Below are 23,555 nucleotides of genomic sequence, written 5' to 3'. Positions count from 1 at the left end.
GAACTGCAGCTGCGGGGGCTCCGGAGATGCTGCGCTGAAGCTGATCCCAGCACTCTGGGAGCATGCTGCTCGCTAGCAGTTTCTCTCACAGGAAAGGCCCATTTTCACAAAGTAAACACAGTTAGAGTGTTATACTGCCACATATGGGGCAGTATGATATACAGCGATTAAAGGGTTAATAAGAGCGGTGTAGGTGTTGTTGTATATGGAAGGTAACGGGGTGGTAGATCTGACCCAGCATGTTAAATTTGACTGATCTGATGGTGCTGGATGATGATGGGGCTATAATAAAAATTAATACCACCTTAAACCCTGTACGTCACCATGGCAACCAGCGGGTGCGTTAACATTCAGAAGGTTGCCACCCACCACTACATAATAAAGGGAAAATACTCTTTCATCCAATCATCTATTTTATCGTCAATTGAGGCGGAGTTACAAATGCAGCAAAGCTGACTTTTTAAACACTAGGGGGCGCACTAGCCAACTAGCCACGTTTGGAACGGCAGAAGTGTAATTTATCAGCATGAAATGACTTTTGTGGGACAAATTACTTGGTTTAACAAAATGCAAACATCACTTTATGCCAATAAATGAGACTTTTGTTGTCTCAAACCTGGCTAGTGCGCCCCCTAGTGGTTATAAATTCAGTTCTGCTGCATCTGTAAGTCAATCCGCATTGTTGGTCACCGCAGGGACGTTCAAAGCAGAAAAGCCTCTGATTGGCTCCGGTGTCCCATTCCTCCCTAAGCCCCACACCCCACCCGCTTGTTGTTGTAACTCCTTTATGCTGTTGTTCGTTTTTTTTAAGCATGCTGATCATGTTGACTTTAAAATAAACCCTAGGGAAGTTTCAGCTTTCCTCTAGTGCTTCTCTCAGTTGTTCAAGGTAATTGGAGTGTCACCACGTCCCAGGCTGGCCTATTGCACACGCTGCGTGTTCCTTTACCATACTGTGAACATGATTAGGACGTTTCATCAGGCAGCTACGACCTGTCAGGAGGCAAAAAGTAAGCATGTGATACTCTGTTCGCATTAATTAAACAGAGTGTTCGCTGTGAGGATTAAATGAGCCGCTCACCTGTGGATCAGTGGATTTCATACAAACTCTGACCTGGAAAGAGCTTCCCAAAATAGACGAACCGAGCACATCCCAGAACTGAGATCCGGAATATAATGCTGTGGTGTTAAAGCTTACACTTTTGGGCTTCTGTCCCCTGCTCAGTTTCTTCAGGGTATCATTTCCTCAAAAGTGGAGGTGCCAAAAGTGTGGCTCCAACCCAAATCGTTGGGCTTTATACTCTAGAGGGGTATGTTTAAAGCCCCCCAGCATTGAGGAGCTGTGGAGCAGTGGAAGAGCTGTGTTCTCTGGGATGATGGATGATGGAGTTCCATCCAGTACTTTGTTGAGGAGCTGAGGAGTTGGGGATGGGGTAGGGTGGTGCTCATACAACATCCACCAATCTAGTAGAAAGCCTCATTTGGTGGACAGTTAAGAAATGCTAATAAATGGCACCATTCCTGTCCCAACCTGGCTAGTGCGCCCCCTAGTGGTTGAAAATTCTGTTCCGCTGCATCTGTAACTCCACCTCAATTGACGATGAGGATTTTTCACTCCATTATGTAGCTGTGGGCGGCGACCTTTTGAATGTTGACACTCCCACTTGAATGTCAGCGCAGTAATGTTCAAAGCAGAAACGACAGCGATTAAAGGGTTAATGAGAGCGGTGTAGGTGTTGTTGTATATGGAAGGTAACGGGGTGGTAGATCTGACCCAGCATGTTAAATTTGACTGATCTGATGGTGCTGGATGATGATGGGGCTATAATAAAAATTATTACCACCTTAAACCCTGTATGTCACCATGGCAACCAGTGGGTGCGTTAACATTCAGAAGGTTGCCCCGCACCACTACATAATAAAGGGAAAATCCTCTTCATCCAATCATCCATTTCATCGTCAATTGACTTTTTAAACACTAGGGGGCGCACTAGCCAACTAGCCACGTTTGGAACGGCAGAAGTGTCATTTATCAGCATAAAACGACTTTTGTGGGACAAATTACTTGATTTAACAAAATGCAAAAATCACTTTATGCCAATAAATGAGACTTTTGCTGTCCCAAACCTGGCTAGTGCGCCCCCTAGTGGTTGAAAGTTCAGTTCTGCTCAACTGTGGGCCGCTGTGGGCAGCGACCTTTTGAATGTTAACACTCCCACAGTGATGTTCAAAGCAGAAACAGCTCTGATTGTCTCCCAGCATTGAGCATGATGGTGCTCCATCCAAAACTTTGTGGAGAAGGATGGGATGAGGTCAATCAAATCCTCACAGCAATGCATCTTAAAATCCCTAGACAATAAAGACATTCGCTCCAACAAAATCAAGGATAAAATTTCGGGGAAAACTATGAATGAGCAGGTGTCCAAATACTTTTGTCACTTTCTGCTGACCTGCGTTACTGCTGTAGGTGTAGGCCTGAACGTTCGGACCAGACTGATTTGATGTCAAAGCAGGCAGAGTCTCGTTTACGAAAACGAGGAAATGCTAGACGCTGGTCCTGCGGAGCGGTCGCTGTCTTCTCCGCTTCTGCTAGCTTTATTTTTAGTGTCCGATGCGATGGCACCTCCCTGACCGCTACGTTTCAGAGACACCGAGGACCAAGGCTTTCTGGGAGTACACGAAAGGTCAAGCACAAAGTGGTACTGTGCTCTTGGAGGAGCCTCGAGGATGGGAGTAGTCCCTCTTGGCCGTGTTTGTGTGGAACGCTCGCAATTACACGGATGAATCGGTCAAATAGACGAGGGAAGACAGGATGCCGGAGTCCAAAGCCACAGTGCGGAACATGAAAACGCCTCGTTTTCTCTCTTTTATTTAAAGTGGGAGAGGGAAGAGGTTTGCTCTTGACCTGCTTGGTTGTCCTTAGATGTCCGGTTGGCTTTTTTGACACTGACCCGGACAGCCGTAGAGCTCTCAGATGGCGGGACATCTGACCTCGCTGGCGTCCTCCTCTAGCTGAAAATTAATCATTCAAGTCAAGGTCGGCGTAGCTTCAGAATTTGCTGTGAAACTCTCTGACATTTGGGGTCACGCCTCAGACCGAACCCCCTTACGTAACTCCTGAGGTCCTGGATGGTGGAGGAGCAGATATGAAGATCATAAAGTGCAACGGGCTGCGGCAAAACAGCTGCTGACGGACTTCGTTAAATATGGATGGGCCGTTCTAAAAATGGGGCCTTGAAGCAAAACACCGTTGTGGAAAAGTCCTGCTACTGACTCAACACATCCCCAGCGCTGTTACGCAACCTCCAAAATATCTCTTAGCGGACAAAGTGCAGGTGCGGGACGTTTTATATCAAACATCATGGAAAAATAATACAAACAGGAGGCGCCACTGAGGACGTACCTCTTTAGCAGTGACCCTTGAATCGAATTAAACATATGTTTATAGTATTTTGGGGGTCAAAAATACTATAAACCTCAAACTGTATCTTCACTATTTATTAAAATTAATGTTTTGTTTAATTTGACAATATCTAAACATAATTCTGAGTTTTTAATAATAACCTTTTTTATTAATTTTATATTAATTGATTTCAAATTTAATTCAAATTACAGCCCAGGTGCAATTTCAGACATAATGTAACATACTAATTTAACATTACATTTATTAAAGTATTATTTTTTGTTTTTTGCATGTTTTTTTCTACACTAAAAACGATGTATACTATATTTTGGAAATGAAAAGGCTTGATCAATGTATTTGAATGAAAATGTATGCAATAATATTATTAATTTATTATTTGTTGAATTTAAAAATAGATTTTTAAATACTTTTGATATTTTAATTGTATTTAAAAATATATTTTTTAAAATATTATATATCAGTAGGATTGACGGACCAATATTTTCAGACATGAGACAAAGTCACATGACACAAAGACAAGTTTATATATATATGTTAGACCGCTTAGCCACTCGAAGCCCAATAAATATATTTTTTAATATGATAAATTAATTCGATTTATATTTTCAGTATATTTATTTTTTTTAATACATTTTACATCCTGAAAGTTGTATATATATATATATATATATATATATATATAAAATAGCAAGTACATTATATCCATTATATATATATATATATAATGTACTTTAAATTATATATATATAATGTATATAATGTATATAATGTACTTGCTATTTTGGCCACACATCAAGGACATAGATAATCATTGATAGAAATGACCTATAATATAAATAAATCAGTGTTTTTCCATTTGATACTCAAATAAAATCAAGTGCACTTGTAGAAATATCAATAAAGAAGCAATTAATATCATAACTACCCCTCTACTTTCATTAAAGGACAAGAGTTATGAACTTTATTCACCCGCTGAAGTTACAACACCAGTGTATTTTTTAGGAAAATACATCTCCACATGCAGAACCAGTACCAGCTGAACCATAAATAACGTTCTGGTGGGGGTTTTCCATCATTCATACACAAGTCTTGGGTGTTTGTTTACTATTTTTCTGCATCTTTCTTCAAAAAATGAAATAATTCAAACCAGCACCATCAGATCAGGCCTGTGCACCAAGCTGGAGGAGCTTATGTTGCATTAAGTTGGACTGCAGCTGTGAGGTCACTTCTCCACACTGCAGCGGCTAGCTGCTACAGTAGGGCTTAAATGGTACTCAGCAGTGTCAAACATGGCCGCAGAATTGCTTCTCTGCCCGCTCTCGCTGTCCCAGCGGTCCCTCTTAAGTGCTCAGCTCTGTCAGCGAGGGGCCGCGGCTGGTAAAAGCTATACTGTTTGAAAAGGGCTGCGGTGATGGACAGCGGCCAGTCGGCGTGACGCTGAGCGGGGCAGTGCCAGGTGGAAGTCATTTAATGCTCGAACTGGTGTTTCGACATCCTTCGGCGAGCCATGATACGCTAGCGGCTTTAGCGCTCCTGCGATGTGCCGAGCAGGAGGGGCTTCATGTGTTTTGTTGTGGACGGCAGAAACAAACAGGGGCTTGTGAATTTTCGGCCCATCTGGAAACATCTGAAACGTGTGAATATATATATATGCCATAACATTAAAACCACTGACTGGCAAAGTGAATAACACTGATGATCGGGTTCAAGGGGTGGATATATTAGGCAGACAGTGAACGGTGGGCGTCCCTTCTTGAAGGCTTGGCCTGAGATCCAAGCCTAAAGATCTCCAGAACGACTGGAGGTGTGTTGGGTGTTCCCGGTATGCAGTGGTCAGTACCTACCGAAGGTTCTACAAGGAAGGACAACGAGTAGCATGCTCATCCAAGGCTCACTGATGCTCCCCATTAAAGGATCTGCTGCTGACGTCTTGGTGTTCCAGATACTACAGGACATCTTCAGAGGTCTTGTGGAGTCCCTGCCTTTTGGAGGCCTAAGGGGGAGCTACAGAAAATTAGGGGGGTGGTCTTAGTGCTATGGCACACACCACTCTTTAACAGTGCAGGTCTTAGGATGGGACAGGATAGAAGCTTGGTTGCTGTCACATTTTTTTTTTCTGTAAGGTTTTATGGTTTCCATGGTGATGAGGCGGTGCTTATAGGGAGTTGTTGCTGACACTGTTGCACTTGCCCAAACCCATTGGTGGGCCGGACCTGCATTTCTGGGAAATTGCTTTGGGGCAATAGAATGAATCGAATCCAGTGAATCACCAGAGTTGCCCAATGCCCATACTGTAACAGTGCCTCCATCATGTTTGACAGGTGCTGTGGCATTTTACAAATACGACTGAATGGAATGAAAGGACTGAATTGAGTTGACCTGAGTTGACCTGAGTTGAACTGAATTGAACTGAACTGCATTGACTTGCATGCTGATTGTGCAAACTCTGTATTGTGTCAGTTGGCTCATTAGTTGGCATATCTTGCCAGCATGCACTAAATACAGCCATGGGAAATCCAGTTATTGATCAGGTCATAAATTCTTGACGACTTGGTTCCTTTGGGCCGTGAATACAGAAGCCCCTGTGATTAGAACCCATTCAAAGGAAGGTTTGCCGCAAACTGACACAATTCACTATTGATTTCGTTGTTGTAGGGGAAAGACTCGAGGGTGGTTGCCATGGTGCTGAAGGAGCTACCAAGTAAAGCATCCTCAGATGGAAACCCCCTCCGCAGCGTTACAACCAAGGTGGGCTGAACACATACACCCACCAACAGGAAGCACCTAGCACTTCCCTAAATGATTGAAGACAGCCCCGTTCACGAGGGCTAGGTGCTACCTGCTCTGAATATGGGTTAGTGTTCCGTTCACACATGAAACCTGTGTGGAAGAAACGCTAACATCTTCATCATTGGCTGTTTTTATTGGCTAAAACGAGCTGCTGTATGGGGTTCGGCAAAATTTTCCACATATGGTACTTTTATAGTAATTATTTAACATTAATGTTTCTTCCTCATCTGAGAAGATGGAAAGGTCCAGGATGCTTGGCTCCCCATAAGCAGCGATTTGTTGTTATTTGTTGGCGACATTTCTGTTTTCTGCTTGCATGCCAGTGTTTATTGTATGCTAACCAACGCTGAATGTTAATGTGGCTTGCTTTGGTGCATGTGGCATTTGTATAAGGTTGTAAATACTTTAATTCAATTGTGTTTTTTTCCTGCAAAGTTCAAAGATCTGAAACTCTACAGATCATTCACACTTATAGCTTCACTTCTATGGAAAGTCTTTTGGATTACAACCAAAATGTGGAATGACTTTTTGTAAATTTTTTTAGAAGGTGCAATTTTACATTAGCATTTTTCTATTCTAAACGTATGATAATTTTTATTTTAGAATGATTGTTTATTGAATTTACACCAATGATATGTTTAGAAACAAAAGAAGACATGCAGAGCTAACATTGGCATTATTGTTTTTTTTTATGAATTATTGTGTAACATTTTATTTTTTAAATATGATTTTAACATTATTTTTATGATTTTTGTATTTTTATTTTTCTAACTTAATGATTTAGTTTTTCATTTTATCATCAGTTGATATTCAGTGTACAAAAATTATATTTTGGAATATGAAGCTACTCTTTCAAAGCCAACATTCACTATGTATATGAATGATACAGTATGCATCTCTACTTATTTTTCATTTTTTAAATCTGAAAAATGTTAAAAAACTGATTTAATGAGAAATTTGTGTATTATTATATATGTATTATATAATAGATGTATAATTATATATAAATATATATGTATTACATTTTACTTACTTATTTTACGTACTTATTTTTTTATTTTGTGAGTTGATTACATTTACAAGAAAATATATTTCTTGATGAAGAAGCTAATCTTGCAGGGTCAACATCATCAACTTCATAAATTATACAGAATGTATCTTTACTATTTAATTGTTCATTTTTACAACTAGAAATTGTTTTATTTTGACTTTACTGGTTGATTGGATTTACAAAACAACTTCATTTTTGGATATGAAGTAAAACATGCCAAGCCAACATCAACCATAAGAATATATTTTTCATCATTTATTTAGTTTTTAATTTAAATTTAAATTCAGTTTTAATTTAACAGTAATATTAGTCTGGTTCTCAGTTTTCTTTTCTACGGATATTTAAATAAATAAAACCTGCATGATTTCATCAGGCATTTCTCCTAACTAATCTCTAAGGAGATTATTTTTGCTGTGTGGAAAGTGTGGAAATCGTATTTAACCAAGTAGAAAGGCCTTAGCAGACTATTCTTAGTGGTAACCCAGACACAGAAAGGGCTTTGAGACTTGGCCGTCTCGGTTTTTGTTCCATTCGGCCCAAGCCAGAGGGCTGTGGCTTTCTCAATACATAATGATGAGCGTTACAGTGAGGACTTTGTGCGTCCTTTGTATGCTGTGAATTGGAAGTAGCGTATACAAAAGGAAAAAGGGGAAACTTTCAAGCTGTCCCTTTGCAACACAAAGCCTGGGAAGGTGACTTACAGGCCGAAGTGAGGGGGCATGACCAGCGCTTGGCATTTATAACCTTTGAAACATGTATTTGCTACAAGAACTGTGATAAAACCTGCAAAAATGACTTACCTGTCAGCGTTTCCTGTTTATTGCTAATTTATACCTTGAATTATATCGAGGGGTCAGTGTCAAGCGGTGTGAAGGACATCTTTGTCGTGCTGTTTTGTACTTCTCAAAGGTCAAACGTAAATTTTACAGACATGTATCCAAAGGTGGAATGAATGGTATGGATTTACACAGCATAGAGCTTGACCAGCTAATGATTTACAGTGGTAATCAGACATACAATGCAGCCAATTTGAGCCAGAATAGTGTCCTGTGGGTGTTTTTATATCATGTACATAATCAAACCAACCAACCAAACCTTAGAGAGCATATTTCAAGCTTGTGAAAGCATGTAAATTTCCTATAGCCACCAAAAAGTGCTTTAACCTGATATGTTGTGTACATTGTCATATGATCAGATTCAAAATTATCAATAACAGCAAAGTCGACAGTGATAGCCACATGCGAAAGCCGATCTCTGATCAATATCTAAAAATAACTGCATATTACCAGCTTTATTGAATAGATTTTGCTGCGAGTGCTGTTGTTTTTGAAAGTTAATAGCACATTCAAGCAAACAGCCATTCTACAGCTTCACCCTCGGCTAAATTAGGGCCCTGCATCTGCAGTGTGTCTCTCGACGGCTTGCTTATTTACCATGAGCCAAAATATAAGGCCATTTTGGTCCAGTGTGAGTGTAAATATGCTATAAAGGGCAGCAAAAACAGCTCTGTGTTGTTTTCTGGTCTGTTGCAGCTGGGTAGCGAGCACCAAGAGAGCCGTCCTTTACTGAGCCCGTCCATCGATGACTTCCAGAGCGAGAGCAAGAATGATGGAGCCACGCGGCCGGTCACCTCCAACACAGCAGGTTCCTCCACTCTCATCTGTTCACTCTATCCTTCGTCGTCTGTTTCTCCTCCCCGCAGTTCTTCTCTGCTTGTTAGGCCTCCTCTATTTATTGCGTCTTTATTACACTATATGGACTAAAGTATTTGGACACAGCTCTTAATCACTCAATTCAGGTGTTTGATTCAGTGCCATTCAGCCACAGGTGTATAAAATCCAGCCTCTAGCCCTGCAGTCGGCCTTTCTTCCACACATCAGTGAAAGAACGGGAGGTTCTGAAGAGCTCACTGAACTCCAGCGTGGTTCTGTATGTAATAGGAGCCAACAAGTCATCTGGTGAAATTTCCTCCCTCCTAGATCTTCCTCCATCAGCTGTGAGTGGTGTTATTATTGAACAGTGGAAGAGTTTAGGAGGAACAGCTCACAGAGAGCAGCTCAGCCACCGAGTGTCTGTCAGACCACGTAAAGTTACAGAGCGGGGTCAGGGCCGAGTGCTGAGCTCAGAGCAGAGTGCAGAAAAGCCTCCAACTGACTCAGTAACTGCAGCAGAGCTCCAGACCTGCTGCTGCTGGTAGAGCTTAAAGCAAAGAAGGGGGACCAGCTCCTTATTAATAATGCCTATGGGTTTAGAATGGGATGTCCTAAAAGCTCCTGTGGGTGTAATGTGTAGGTGTCCCAATACTTTTGTCCATATAGTGTATTTTATAATTCCATCTGTCTGACCTCCCTGACCATTCAGCTCCTAGTAGCCTTCTGCTCTATCGTAAGCAAGGCTACACTTAGCAATGAAGTGATTGACAGACAGCCTTGGCTGGAAGAGACCGGTGGTCTGCAGCAGGACAGGCATGGCGTCCTTTCTGTTCATTACCTGGAGCAGCTGAGCTGTAGAGGAACTTAGATGAGCTGCACTTTTACTGTTGGAGCCTCCACTTACCGGACAAACTGGGAATCCAGGGGGGAAATCCACTCTGCTTCTGGGCTGTGAGCTCAGTGAAGACGGTCTGGGATACAGAGCTTGGTCTGGGAAAAGGGGGCGGGTCTTCCAAATGAGTAGGCAATGAGTCTAGCTCCGCCTCTGGTCTCTACTGCGCAGACTGTGGTTGCAAATTTGGCAACATGGCGGACAGTCTTGGCTTCATTTCTATAGAACGGAAGTGCAATTGGACTGGTTACCCCATTGCTCAGCTAGCTAGGGGGTAGGTTGAAGGTTTGTGATCCACACTTTACACAGAATGTAAATGAAGGCGTACCTTTGTTATCGCCAGTAATAAGTCTGACCTCTGAGAGTTTAAATGTTATCACGTTTCTGGCCTTTGCAGGACTGATATGGCAGTAGGCTGCAATATGCAAATGAGCCCTTTAATAAATCAGTGTTTCTTACTGTGGAGCATCTTGACCAATCTCGATTCCAGTTTGCTTGTCTACTCGGGTGCATGGCTCTTTGGGTTGTGCTCCTACTGAGAAGCACTGCCCATCAAATGTTTGGGGACAGCTTGCCACCCCATGTAAATCGTCCAAAAAGATGTCATATATGAAAAAATGGAGATGTCCAAATACTTTAGATAGGCAGTGTATGCACAGATGAGCCAAAGCATTATGACCATGTGAATAACACTGATTATCTCACATGCACAGAGGTGCATGTCAAGGTCTGGGATGTGCGATACAGTCCATACTCCTGGTTCGGAGCATCTCCAGAACTATGGGTGGAGATAGAGGGAAGCTCTAGGCCATGTTGTACTGGCAAACCCTGGGACCAGGCGCTTATGGAGGCCCTAATTTGCCCCATGCTAACATCTAAACTTTGTTGTGGGCCATCTACACACTTTCATAGTAATGGAATTGACCGCTTTTAGCAGGATAATGCTCCTGCTCCTGTTTGAGGAACATGATGAAGAGTCTCATCAAGGCCTCCAGATACCTCGGACGTCAATTGGATCAATAAGAATTTCAGTTTCATCTTCTGTAGGGCTTAAATGATCTGCTGGAACATCTTGGTGCCACCAGGACACGCCAGATACCCCATTCAGAGGTCTTGTAGAGTCCATGTAGTTTTTGGTGGCTTGTAGGTCATAAAGGTTTGGTTCACTGGTGTATTACTGTGTGTATACTGTGTGGTTTTGGGAAAGCAGTTAGTTAGTCCGGGCCTGAAAGTGTGTTAAGGCATTTTTGGAGGAACTTGCTCTACAGAGTTTCAATGAAAAAAGAAGCAGCTGCTCCCTCAGAGCCTCACAAGAGGGTTCCATTCATCATCTCCGTCCTTTCCTTGTCACATATATGCACTTTCGATCTGTGAAAAGAGGTAACTTTGGAAAGTCTTACATGACCTTTACCCCCCGCTATCTTAAAGCCAGTGTTTCCTTTCAAAAGATATAAAGCTTCTTTAGTGGGTCCTAATTACTCCGCTTTTTAGGGAACCTTCAAGAGGTTCAATTGTAGCACATAAAGCCCCCTTTAACCTCTTAAACCGCCGGCCTATTAGTCAGCCATTAATCCTACAATGTTTTATTCAGCTGCTATTATTAAGCTAATCTCTAAGTTCTGTAGTTTTGAGGGTGAATAATTGAAGTGTGGTCCCAAGAGATAGACCTTTTACCATTTCAAGAATTACCCAGATGACATGCCCATGTGGAGGTATGGGTAGCCCAACCGAGAGTAGGAACCTTTTGTCAAAAGTTCCATGTTGGCTCCACATATGGATGTCCACCAGGGTCAGAGAAGGGTCCAGAAGGGGTTAAACATGGGCCCAATCTGGGTTGTACACTGCAATTATGGCCTAGATGGGATCCATGTGAGATTTGGGTGGACTGTGACGATGGGGCTCATTTGGGAAGCCCACTTGGAACCCACCTAGCCCCTGTTCCACCCATGTTAGAGGTAGTTAAGTCCAGAAAGCCTCTATTAGGCATCGGTAGCTACAGGCTTTAGTGTTCATTTGTTATTAGTCATATTAGCTAACATTGACCACCCTTTCATTCCATCTTCCAGTCATATCTACAGCACTGGACCTAGTGGACCTGAGTGAGCCCACTGAGCGGAGATGGAGCTGGGACAGGAGAAGCCCCCGCGTCCCCCGGAGAGCCGGGTCTGCAAAGGCCAGCTTCTGCAGGAAGAAAACAGAGGAGACTGAGCTAATCCAAGTGGACACTGATGAATTCTCCACTGGCTCTTTCAACGCGGAGAGAGCTTCTCTAGATTCAGGTACTCTCCTCCTGAGATACTGCTTAGGGCCTTACCTGTAACTGGTATTGGGGTTTGGAAATGTAGGGAATTTCCTTGAACCATATTGCTATTGTTAACAACCAGCTGCCAATTAATTGTTGCAATTTTCATTGTAAAACATGCATGGTCAAAAGTATTCAGACACCTAAACATTCAACCTACAGGAGCTTTTAGGACATCCCATTCTAAACCCATAGGCATTATTATTAATATGGAGCTGGTCTTCCTTTACTCTAAGCTGTACCAGCAGCAGCAGCAGGTCTGGAGCTCTGCTGCAGTTACTGAGTCAGTTGGAGGCTTTTCTGCACTCTGCTCGGAGCTCAGCACTCGGCCCTGACCCCGCTCTGTAACTTTACGTGGTCTGACAGACACTCGGTGGCTGAGCTGCTCTCTGTGAGCTGTTCCTCCTAAACTCTTCCACTGTTCAATAATAACACCACTCACAGCTGATGGAGGAAGATCTAGGAGGGAAGGTCTAAATTTCACCAGCTGACTTGTTGTTGTTGGTGCAGCGGTGTCTCCTATTACATACAGAACCACGCTGGAGTTCAGTGAGCTCTTCAGAACCTCCCATTCTTTCACTAATGTGTGGAAGAAAGGCCGACTGCAGGACAAGGAGCTTATTTTTAATTGGACTGAATGGAACACTTGAATTCAGTAATCTATAGGTGTGTCCCAATACTTTTGTCCATATAGTGTAGATCGCTAGGGCCAGAGTATGGCAGTTCTTGTATAGAGCATCTACATTATGTGGAGGTTCTTTAAACGCTTCATAATTCAAAAGCAATTATAGCCGCGGCAATACGTGGGGACCAGGCACTAATCAGCTTGCCTAAATTCACTGGTTTGAGAAGATAAATCTATTTATAGCCTCCATTTCTCTTTATTATTGATCAGGGAGCTTCAATGAATATGATTTTTAAGTTCTATTGTTCTTTGAACAAAGAAGTCAAACCGCTGAACCAACAGTCTTCAGCACTTTCTGGCAATGCTTTAAGGTGTATTTATTTTCTATAGCTCCCCCTGCAGGCCAGTCTGAGTCAAATTGTGTCAACCTCATTGAATCACAATTTGGAAATGTGGCTTAACACATTATTTTGATATAAGAGCACAACTATGTGACAAAAAAATGGGTCAATATCAATTTTTTGATAATTTTATTTATCTACTACGCCATACCCTGATAGCAAGAGGATAGTGGACCACTGATGGCCCACTAATGGCAAAGTGAGCTGTCCACTGGCATTTTACTCAGTGGTTTTGGGCTGTTAAGCAGAGTATCAGACAAAATGCTAACAGTCCAATTGACTTATTTTTCCTTCATTTCTTACTTTTGTAAGTATTTTAAGATGATATGCTAGCAGGGATATCCCAAGGGTCGATTAACAGCTTAGAGATTTGTGGCTTTTCCTCACTTAGGGGGCTGGAAATGACTGAAGGACATGTTATCCTAAGCTTTTTTAACACCAGGAGGCTTTAAAAAATTTTGCTTGCACAGATATCCCAAGGATTGACTCCCGGAGGTTTTAAAATGATGCTAAAATGGGTTTCCCAAGGATTGATTAACAGCTCAGAGGATGCTTTTACTTTTGAGGTTAAAGTTTGCTGGTACAGCTGCTATCCAGTGGGAAGGCGGCAACTATTATTATTATTATTATTCTTTTTAATGTATTATTAAAATGATACCTGATCTATATTGTAAAATAAATAATATATAATAAATATATTATAAAATAAAATAAATATAATAATAAAAAAAAAAAATTAAATTAAATGCTTTCATTTTTGTTTGTGTATTTTTCTATTTATGTAAAACAGTTGTTATCCTTTATACATTAATTTAGTAAATCATTTTATATAATAATTTTCTCTCATTTGTTTGCATATTTGTCTTATATTCACTTTCCAAAACAAAAGTCTGTGCATTTAAATGAAACACTAGTTAGATATTCTACGTTTAAAAATGATCTGGGTGGTCCGAGGGTGAATGAGCAGCGGCGGGGAGCTGACCGATGTGTGCTCACTCTCTGGGACAGATTATTTCAAGCCATTTTTTTTAATTGCCAAAACATTTTAGGACTAGTTGAAAAAGTGCTGTTTTTTTTTAAACATTCACTACGTTTTATGAAACCACTTATCATTAAAAAGTTATTCGGCCACCAAATAGTTTTTTTTAATTAAGTTTCTCATCCACAAGTGGAAAAGTGTAAGAAATATACAATAACAATGTTGGAAAGATGAGTAAAGCCCCTCTACTGGGTAATCGAGAGCCCCTACATAGTCATAGTACCATTGGTAAAACCTTTCCCAGCCAGGCAAGCAAACCCTTCTACCCCAATAAGAGGCCTTGGTCAAACCTTCTACCTGTGTTCCATGATTCAGATGTACGTCACGGTGGAATTAGAGCATCAGATAAATGCTGTAAATGTAAATTCAAGTTGTATGATCACTGGTCAGGGTAAATTCCATTGATCTGGTTCCTCTACAGTCTATAGTCTAGAAAAGCAGCGTTCCTCCCATAGGAGCACAGAGCCAATAACCTATGAGTAAACCCCAAGGGCTTCATTTGCAGGGTGTTTCCTTTAATCTGTGTAAAGCGGCCCATTTCCTAAATTGATTTGTATTAGTAAGCCTTTCTCGCCTCTTTAAATCATTTCCAGAGGTCCATTAAAGGCTGGTTTTTATCCATGACTGTAATCCATTAGATTAGATTAGATTCAGTTGGCCTCTATTTTCTGTGCAGTTGAAAGTGTGCACTTATAAGTACTGAGAAAGACTCTTTAATGAATGATATTTTTGGGTATTAAATAAGAACTGCAATGGAGACTCATTCAGAGCCATCTCTGATACTGTAGACCAGTGTTACAGTTTTCTCACACCGGACAAAAATAGCAGCCAGGCCTCAATGCGTTCATTCCGGTCTTAGCATATTTTGATATTTTCATTATACGCTCGGTGGGTCGTCCTAAGCAAAATGCCACGTTGGTTTATCATAATCCTCTGGAAAGCATTAAGCAATATGCATTGTTAAACCTATTTTCAGGAGATAGCCTTAAGCTACACTAAGCTGAATGCTGCTTTGCTTTCTCATCCCCTTCTATTGAATTTAGCATTCAGCTAGCAGCCACTCTGTCCTTATCTTTAGACAGCCTCAGGCTAAATACTGCATTGTGAAGTTTTTTTGGTACTAGCCTTAAGCCAGCAACACCATCCTGATTTCCTTATCAGCCGGACGGCCTCCGGCTCAACGCTGGGCTGCCATCGAGTAGCATTGCATTACCTTGCTAACCGTATGCTTACGTCTCACCCCACTGTTTTCAGTGAGCAGCTCGCCTCTGGAGAAATGGGAGGACTTGGGCCTCCACCCAGATCGTGCCTTTAATGGAGGGAGGACGTGGAGACATGAGAAGAAGAAGTGCACCTCCCATCACTCTTCCAGCGAGCTGCTCTGGTAGGAAATCCTCAGTCCTTAAATTATTCTCCTAATGCAGGCTGAGTCACAGCGCCTGAGCAGCCGGGCAGGTGAAGCATGGTCACCCACGCTTTCAGCAGCAACTTTTTTTATTTCTCCTGCTCCACTTTTTATTCAGATGAAAGGACGAGTGCCATAGAAGCCCATTCCTGGCAGGTTTACTGATAAAAATGGTGCTGAATTTAAGTGATTACATTGTGGTCACACACAAATCAATATTTACATTTATGGCATTTAGCAGATGCTCTTATCCAGAGCGACTTACAAAGTGCTTTGCTATTTACCCAAGAAAAGCCTCAGCTAGTTAGAATAGACTAATAATTCAAAGATCCTCTAAGCTTAGACACTACTAAACACAATACAATAAGGTGACCATAGTCCTCTAATCGTCCAAGTACTCTCAGAAGAGGAAGGTCTTCAGTCTGGGTTTGAAGACAGGGAGCGTTGGACTCTGCTGTTCAGACACCCAGGGGAAGCTTGTTCCACCACTTCGGTGCAGGACAGATAAAAGTCTGGACGCTCATCTTCCGCGGATTTTGAGGGATGGCGGGTCGAGCCGAGCCGCACTTGTAGCTGGAAGGGCTCTAGGTGCGGTGACCATTGCCATCAAGTACGGAGGGGCTGGCTGGTCTGTTCTTGACTTTGTAGGCCAGCGTCAGGGTTTTGAGTCTGATGCGGGCAGCAGCTACAGGAAGCCAGTGATGAGAGAACTCAGCAGTGAGGAGACATGGCTGAATTTCATAACAGATAACACCACTACCTGCCAGTGAGCTACCACACCACGTGGGAGACTGGGGTTCGATTCTCGGTCTGGATGACTATGCTGTGCTACACCAATAGTGGAGTCCTTGGGTAAGACTCCTAACACTACATTGGCCCTCCTCTGTAATATGAGTAACCTTGTAAGTCGCTCTGGATAAGAGCATCAGCTAAATGCTGTAAATGTAATTTGGACTGGTTTTGTAATTTAATGAAATAGGGCCTTGTTTTCTGGTTTTGTCAAGTAATGGCTTTTGTCTGGAGATGTTGACTCGTTTATTGAAATAATGACGTGTTGGTGAAGTTTACTGGTGTTGACAAAATAATTACTTTTAATAATTTTCTTGTGATTTTGACTGTTTTTAAATGAAATAATGGTGTATGTTTAGAGACGTTGACAGGTTCTGTTATTTACTGGAGATGGTAACTGGTGTTGTTAAAATAACGACCTATCTTCTGGTGGTTTTGATTGGCTCTGATCAAATAATGACTTATTTTCTGGAGATACTGACTGGTGTTGTTAACATAATGAAATTTTTTGGTGATTTTAATGCTTTTGATGAAATAAGTAAAAACATATAACAAACAATATAATAATAATGACTTATTTTTTGGAGACGTTGACAGGTTCTGTTATTTACTTTTACATTTGTTAGCAGGTGTTGTTGAAATAATTACTTATTTTTTTGGTGATTTGGACTGCTTTTGATGAAGTAATGACTTATTTTCTGGTAGTTTTGTTTGATTTTGATGAAATAATGACTTATTTTTGGAGACGTTGACATGTTCTGTTATTTAACTGGTGTTGTTAAAATAACAACCTATTTTCAGGTGGTTTTGATCAAATAATAACTTATTTTCTGGAGATGTTGACTAGTGGAGATGTTGACTGAAATAATGACGTGTTGGTGAAGTTGACTGGTGTCAAAATTATGACTTATTTTCTGGTGATTTTGACATTTTTTTTAATAATTACATATTTTCTGGAGATGTTGACTTGTTGTTGAAATAATGACTTATTTTTGGTGATTTTGACTGGTGGTGAAATAATGAATTATTTTTGGAGACATTGACAGGTTCTGTTATTTACTGGTATATTATATTAACTGGTGTTGTTGAAATAACAACCTATTTTCTGGTGGTTTTAATTGGTTTTGATCAAATGTTGTTGGAATATTTACTTATTTTCTGGAGATATCGACTGGTGTTGTAAACATAATGACATTTGTGGGGTGATTTGTGGGTTTTTTTTCTGGTGACATTGGCTAGTTTTGTTATTGTCTAAGGATGATAACTGGTGTTGGCGTAATAATGTTGATTTATGTGACTGATTTTCATGAAATAATGATTTTTTTGGTGATTTTAACTGGTTTTAGTAAAATAATCACTTCTCTTCTGGTGGTTTTGATTGGATTTGATGAAATAATGACTTATTTTCTGGAGATATTGACTGGTGCTGTCAAAATAATGCAAAGTAATGCCTTGACAGGCTGCTTTATTTTCTGCAGATGTAGTTGTATTTGTTGTTTTTGCCAACTATATTTTTTAATATTGAGTTAAACAAAATGCTCCCCAACTTTCAATTCCTATCTGACCCCCAGTTGCCCCCACTTCTACCATTTGGATGGTGACCTACCCATAGATGAATGTCGCAAAGGGAAGGCTACAAAAGACAGGGTACAACTAGCTATTGGAAATCTCCACAGAGCACCTTTATGCTGGGTGTTTCTGGAGAAAATGTAGATGGTCATAATAATGTGGACGCTGAGTGTAAATGACAGCTCAGTACCAGTGCAGTCCTTCTATGTGTCTTGCACAAGGGCACATTTCCATAATGCTGTTCTTACCCTCAGGCCAAATCTGCAGTTAAAGTATAAGTGTGGAAGACAGCCATACCCCCATTCAGAATCATCAACTTCACAAGTAATAGCCAGGGCCAGAGCAGATACTGCAGTCCTCCTGCATCTCCTAAACGGTCATTTTACAGGAAACAAATAACACCTCAACTTTCAGTGGAAGTCAATGGAAAAATATAGGATTCCAGATCATTTTAGACCATTTCTTGCTGTCCATTTACTTATTGATGACCCTGTGATAGCTTGTAGCTTCAAAATATGGAGGTACTAGACTTTGTGTTCTAACTGCAGTGAAATATTGCAAATATTATTATTAAATATTATAATTGCAAGCTGAACTTTTGTGGTCTCTGTTTCTCTGTCTCTCTTCAGGTCAGCAGACTTTAAAAGCAGCCTCTCTAACAAACATGCCCTGGAACTGAGCATCAGCACCGAGTCTGACCCCGGGCCTACATCTCAGGTCTCAGCACTGATTCCTTCAACCCTTTCAATGTAACCCTCTGTAACACACAACAGTTAGTTTCGACCGTACAATCTGATTGGTTGAAAAGTAGGGACGTCTCGATTAGGTTATTTTGCCCCAATCCGATCCGAGCCTCTTAATGCTGAGTATCGTCCTATACCAATCTGATCCCATTTTTGTGTGTATAAATAATAATTCAGCTCCACAGTTTAGATCAGACGAGCGTCTGATTAATCCGATCAGTAAAATCTCTTTTTTTTTTTAGGATCAGTTTCTATAATCAGACTTTCTGGACTGAAAATGATGTTTTATAGTGTTTAATATCTGATAATCCAGTCTGACTCTCCTCCCTGACCAATCAGCTTCCAGCTCCTTTACAACACTGCAGTCTAATCACTTCCTGTGTGTGTGTGAGAGTGTGTGTAGTGGTACACACTCTGAACTGGTATCTGTAATAACTGGCTTATAGTGGGTGAATGTGCTGTGTGTGTGTGTGTGTGTGTTAGCATTAGCGTTAGCCTCCACTCGGTTCTGAATGGGTTCTTCAGTGCTGGTTTATAAACAGAGAAAGGCGAGTGAGCGGTTCTCCGGTTCTCCCGCTGAAGTTTCAGTGAGAGTTTTATAAAGGGTCAGATATCATGGTCTGTTTTCATGTTCTAGACTCTTTTATTTATCTTCTAAGAACGTCCGCACTGCTGCTAGGCTCGGACCTGGATTGGGATTAAAATAGCCAGTACCCGATCCATTTAAATAGGCCTGGATTGAAGAGTGTTATATTTGAGAACAGCATGTTGTTTTATACCCATATCCATATATTATTTCTATATATTATTACTGTATATTATTTCTATATATTATTTCTATATATTATTACTGCATATTATTACTGTATATCATTTCTATATATTATTACTGTATATTATTTCTATATATTATTACTGTATATCATTTCTATATATTATTACTGTATATTATTTCTATAAATTATTACTATATATTATTGCTGTATATTATTACTGTATATCATTTCTATATATTATTACTGTATATTATTACTATATATTATTACTGTATATTATTTCTAATATACAACTGATAACGCCTGGCCATAAGGGCAACGTGACCCACAAAATGTATAAATTACATTTTTTAAAATCATTAATGAGCAATAAAATGGCATCTCTCAACCAATAAAGGGTGCATCCCTTACCTGGGAGAGGTGAGGAGCCAGCAGAAGGACTCCTCAGCTCCTCAACTTAAGAAAGTTCAGTGCCAGAAACTCCTCAGCTGTGCTCAAACTTTAATGCTGCCCGTTCAGCAAAAGTGATCTAAGGACAAAAGATAGTGTTACAGGTCGAGATTGCTGACTGACCTTGTGTGTGTGTGTGTGTGTGTGTGTGTTTGACCATCTGTGTGCGCAGCGGCCGAGACTGAGGCTGGGCAGCTCTCTGTTAGGCAGGCAGCACTCTCTAGAGGAGGAGTTTGTGCGAGCCAAGGCAGCGGTGGAGGTAAGAGGCACACCCTTCCACCTTCACTCACACTGTGTTGGGATGTGGCGTCATAAATACGTCCCATATACTGTATGTAAGTGGCTGTATGTGATAACGACATATCCCTCATGTATTATGGATGTAATGTGACCTATGTTACACACCACCTTGTATACAGCAGGGGGCGCTGCACTGTGTATTTGGACCTGATACAACTGTGTATCAGTTCCCCACCCTCAAACCACTGACATCTTATTTTCTTAGCCGTTACTTTAATCTTTTATAAGGAACTGAATAATTTGTAGTAGATACTGAATCATTTGGTGTAGGTACTGAACCATTTATAGTAAATACTGAAACATTTATATTAGATAATGAATCATTTATTGTAATTACTTAATTGCTTGTATAAGATTGTGACACCAATCTATCTGAATACTTTAGTGTTGGTACTGAATCATTTATATAATGCACTGAATCACTTACAGTAGATACTGAATCATTTATAGTATAATATTAATATTATATACTGAACCATTGACTAATGGTACTGAATAATTTACAGTAGATCCTGAATCATTTACATTAGATACTGAATCATTTATTGCAAATACTAAATCATATGAGACACTGAATTGACAGATAATACAGATAGTACTGAATCATTTACAGTAGCTACTGAATCATTTATTGTAAATACTGAATCATATGAGACAGTGAATTCGTAATAGCAGATACCAAATCCTTTACTGCAAATACTGAATTGCTCGTAGTAGATAAATAATAAATAATATAGTGTATATACTGCATGGTTTATAGTAAATACTGAACACTGAATCATTTATTGTAGTACTAAACCATTTATGTTAAATACTAAATAAAGTACTGTTGCAACTGAATAATTATTGGTAGATACTGAACACTGAATCATTTATTGTAAGTATTTTAATAGTATTTAGCATTTTTAATACTAAATCATTTACTGTAGATACTGATTCATTTAATGTAGATGCTGAATCATTTACAACATTCACTAGACATACTGAATAGCTTATATTAGATACTAAATAATTTAGTTTAGATACTAACCTGTTTATATTAGATACTGAACCACTTGAGTAACCACTGAATCATTTATAGAAGGCCCTGAATCATTTACAGTAGACACTAAACGATTTGTTGTAAATATTGAATTTCTTATAGTAGATACTGAATCATGTATTGTAAGTACTGCACAATTTATTTTAGATACCAAATCATTTACTCTTGTGACTGAGTCATTTATTGTAGTTACTGAATCATTTGGTGTAGATACTGGGAAACAGGTCCTGAAACTAAATTCTAAATTTCTAAAAGTGGAAACATTTCTAGGAATTCTTTGACAGTAGCCTTTCTTTCAGTTTGAGCAAGCCTTGGGCGCCGGACACCCTGTTGCCGGTTCTTGGTCTGTCCTTCCTCTGACCACTGTCAGTAGGGTCTTACTACAGCTTACCAGGAGCCCCCCTGTATGCCAAGCCTTCCTGTATGGGTGAAGCTCTGACCTCAAGCTCAGAGTTGCTCAGGTCTTCATACCTGCCCATTTCCCCCACATCCAACATGTCAGCTATACTATACTACTAACTATCGGTCATAATGTTTTGGCGTATCTGTGTATATTTTTTCAGAACGGAGTTTGAAGAAGCTCTTAATTCATTACTTTCTGTTTGCCTTTTAAATGAGTCTGTGAGTCTGTTTCTCCTCTGGTCGAGAAGCCTCCTCTGATAAGCAGTGCCTGAGTAATGGCTGTATTTTTAGCTGCAGGTGCTGCAATAACAAGAAATCAGAGCGAAGCTGAAGGACGCTGCTTTGTGATGATATCAGCTCATCTTCAGAAGCAAAAGCAGAGTTTTGTGTTTCAGCCCCGCTGAAGGCTCCTCCCCGTCAGGAAGCGCTGTATGCAGCAGGGCGAGACGTTAGGCTTATAGACTTATAGAGGTGCTATATTTATAGCGGAGATGCTGAGATCTGGTCGATATCCCGAGCACACACACTTTCTCTGATTTAGCTTTTTCACCCTGAAGCTATTCCTCGCAAACTGAGCTGCTGAGGTGGCGGCGGTGGCGGAGGTGGTGGCGGTGGCGGCGGTGGCGGCGGTGGCGGCGGTGGTGGCGGCGGTGGTGGCGGCAGCGGGGGTGGCAGCGGGGGTGGCAGCGGGGGTGGCAGCTACTTTCTACTTCACTTTAGATTTAATAGGAGAAGGTTCATAAAGGTTCAGGTTCCACCAGACAAGCGGGTAGTTCACACTGTCCGGGTACACTGTATGTTCAAAAGTTTGTGGACACCCCTTATAAATAAATGCATTCATCTACTTTAAGTTGCACCCATTGCTGATGACACAGATATGCACACACACACATGCAGCTTGTCTAGTCTCAAGCTGATAAGCATGTACCTACTGGCACCATGCTGCTGCCTAATGCCAGGCGTGGGCAAGTAGAGGGGTATAAGGCCCCACAGCATTGAGCATTGTGTCCTCTGGAGTGATGGTGGTGCTCCATCCAGTACTTCTTGATGGGATGAGTTGGGGAGATGGGGATGATGAGGTGGTGAACATCCAACACCCTGACCTCACTAAAGCATTTATAGCGCTGAATATAGTAGAGACAGTGACTCCAAGAAAAACTGGATAAGCTATTTTTGAATAAAGAGGTGTCCCAATACTTTTGTCAGTTTATTGTTTTTCGAATGTCGTCAGCCCGCAGTGTAAAGAGGGTAGATGAATGACTCTGAAGGATCCTCCAGCTTCATTCTCGGCGGGAGGCTATTTATTAAAGCGGGGGGTGGGGTGTGTGTGTGGGGGGGGGGGGGTCAAAAGGAAGAGCTATCATCTGTTTTCCACTGAGTGGAGAGAGAGGGAGAGAGGCCTAAAGGATGCAGCACTCGTCCTCATTCTGCATTAATGCAGATCCAGGCTGTGTGTTCATAAATCTTAAACGAATGTGTGTGTGTGTAGGTGTGTGTGTGTGTGTGTGTGGGAGATTTAGTAGCAATTTGGGGCACAATACACACATTCCTGCTGTAAAGGGGGTGTAAAGAGCTGCTGAATGCTCTCTTTCCTGCTGACGTTTTGCTCTGTGAGAGTAGAGGAAGGATAATCGGGAAGGTGTGTGTGTGTGTGTGTGTGTGTGTGTGTATGTGTGTGTGTTTATGTACACAGGACAGGTTCACACACACACACACACACACAGAGAGAGAGAGAGTGTTGACTGCAGGCTCTCATTATGCGAGGTGTGTGAGGGAAGGGGTGTTGGGGGGTCAGCTGCTGTGCTGGTCTGATAGTGTCGAGCGCAGGTGACAGATTAGCAGATCTGAGTGAGGATAGAAGATTAGCCTCAACTTCTGGAGGAAATGCAGACTTCTGCTTCTG

General features: G+C 41.0%; 1 protein-coding gene across 2 annotated transcripts in view; it reads left to right on the top strand.

The window, feature by feature from the left end:
• pex5lb (peroxisomal biogenesis factor 5-like b) overlaps nucleotides 1-23,555 on the top strand; it is a 55,093-nt gene that overhangs the window by 17,581 nt on the left and 13,957 nt on the right. Inside the window, exons 2-7 of one of the 2 annotated variants that reach the window (XM_072669288.1) lie at nucleotides 6,080-6,172; nucleotides 8,798-8,909; nucleotides 11,876-12,088; nucleotides 15,431-15,560; nucleotides 18,569-18,656; nucleotides 20,081-20,167. In XM_072669288.1, the coding sequence (XP_072525389.1) occupies nucleotides 6,080-6,172; nucleotides 8,798-8,909; nucleotides 11,876-12,088; nucleotides 15,431-15,560; nucleotides 18,569-18,656; nucleotides 20,081-20,167 (723 nt within the window). The remainder of the gene's footprint in view (nucleotides 1-6,079; nucleotides 6,173-8,797; nucleotides 8,910-11,875; nucleotides 12,089-15,430; nucleotides 15,561-18,568; nucleotides 18,657-20,080; nucleotides 20,168-23,555) is intronic. The other variant, XM_072669289.1, reaches the window with a different exon arrangement.

Source organism: Salminus brasiliensis, chromosome 23 (assembly GCF_030463535.1).
Source record: "Salminus brasiliensis chromosome 23, fSalBra1.hap2, whole genome shotgun sequence".
Lineage (NCBI taxonomy): Eukaryota > Metazoa > Chordata > Actinopteri > Characiformes > Bryconidae > Salminus > Salminus brasiliensis.
This window is presented reverse-complemented; position numbering and strand designations above follow the sequence as displayed.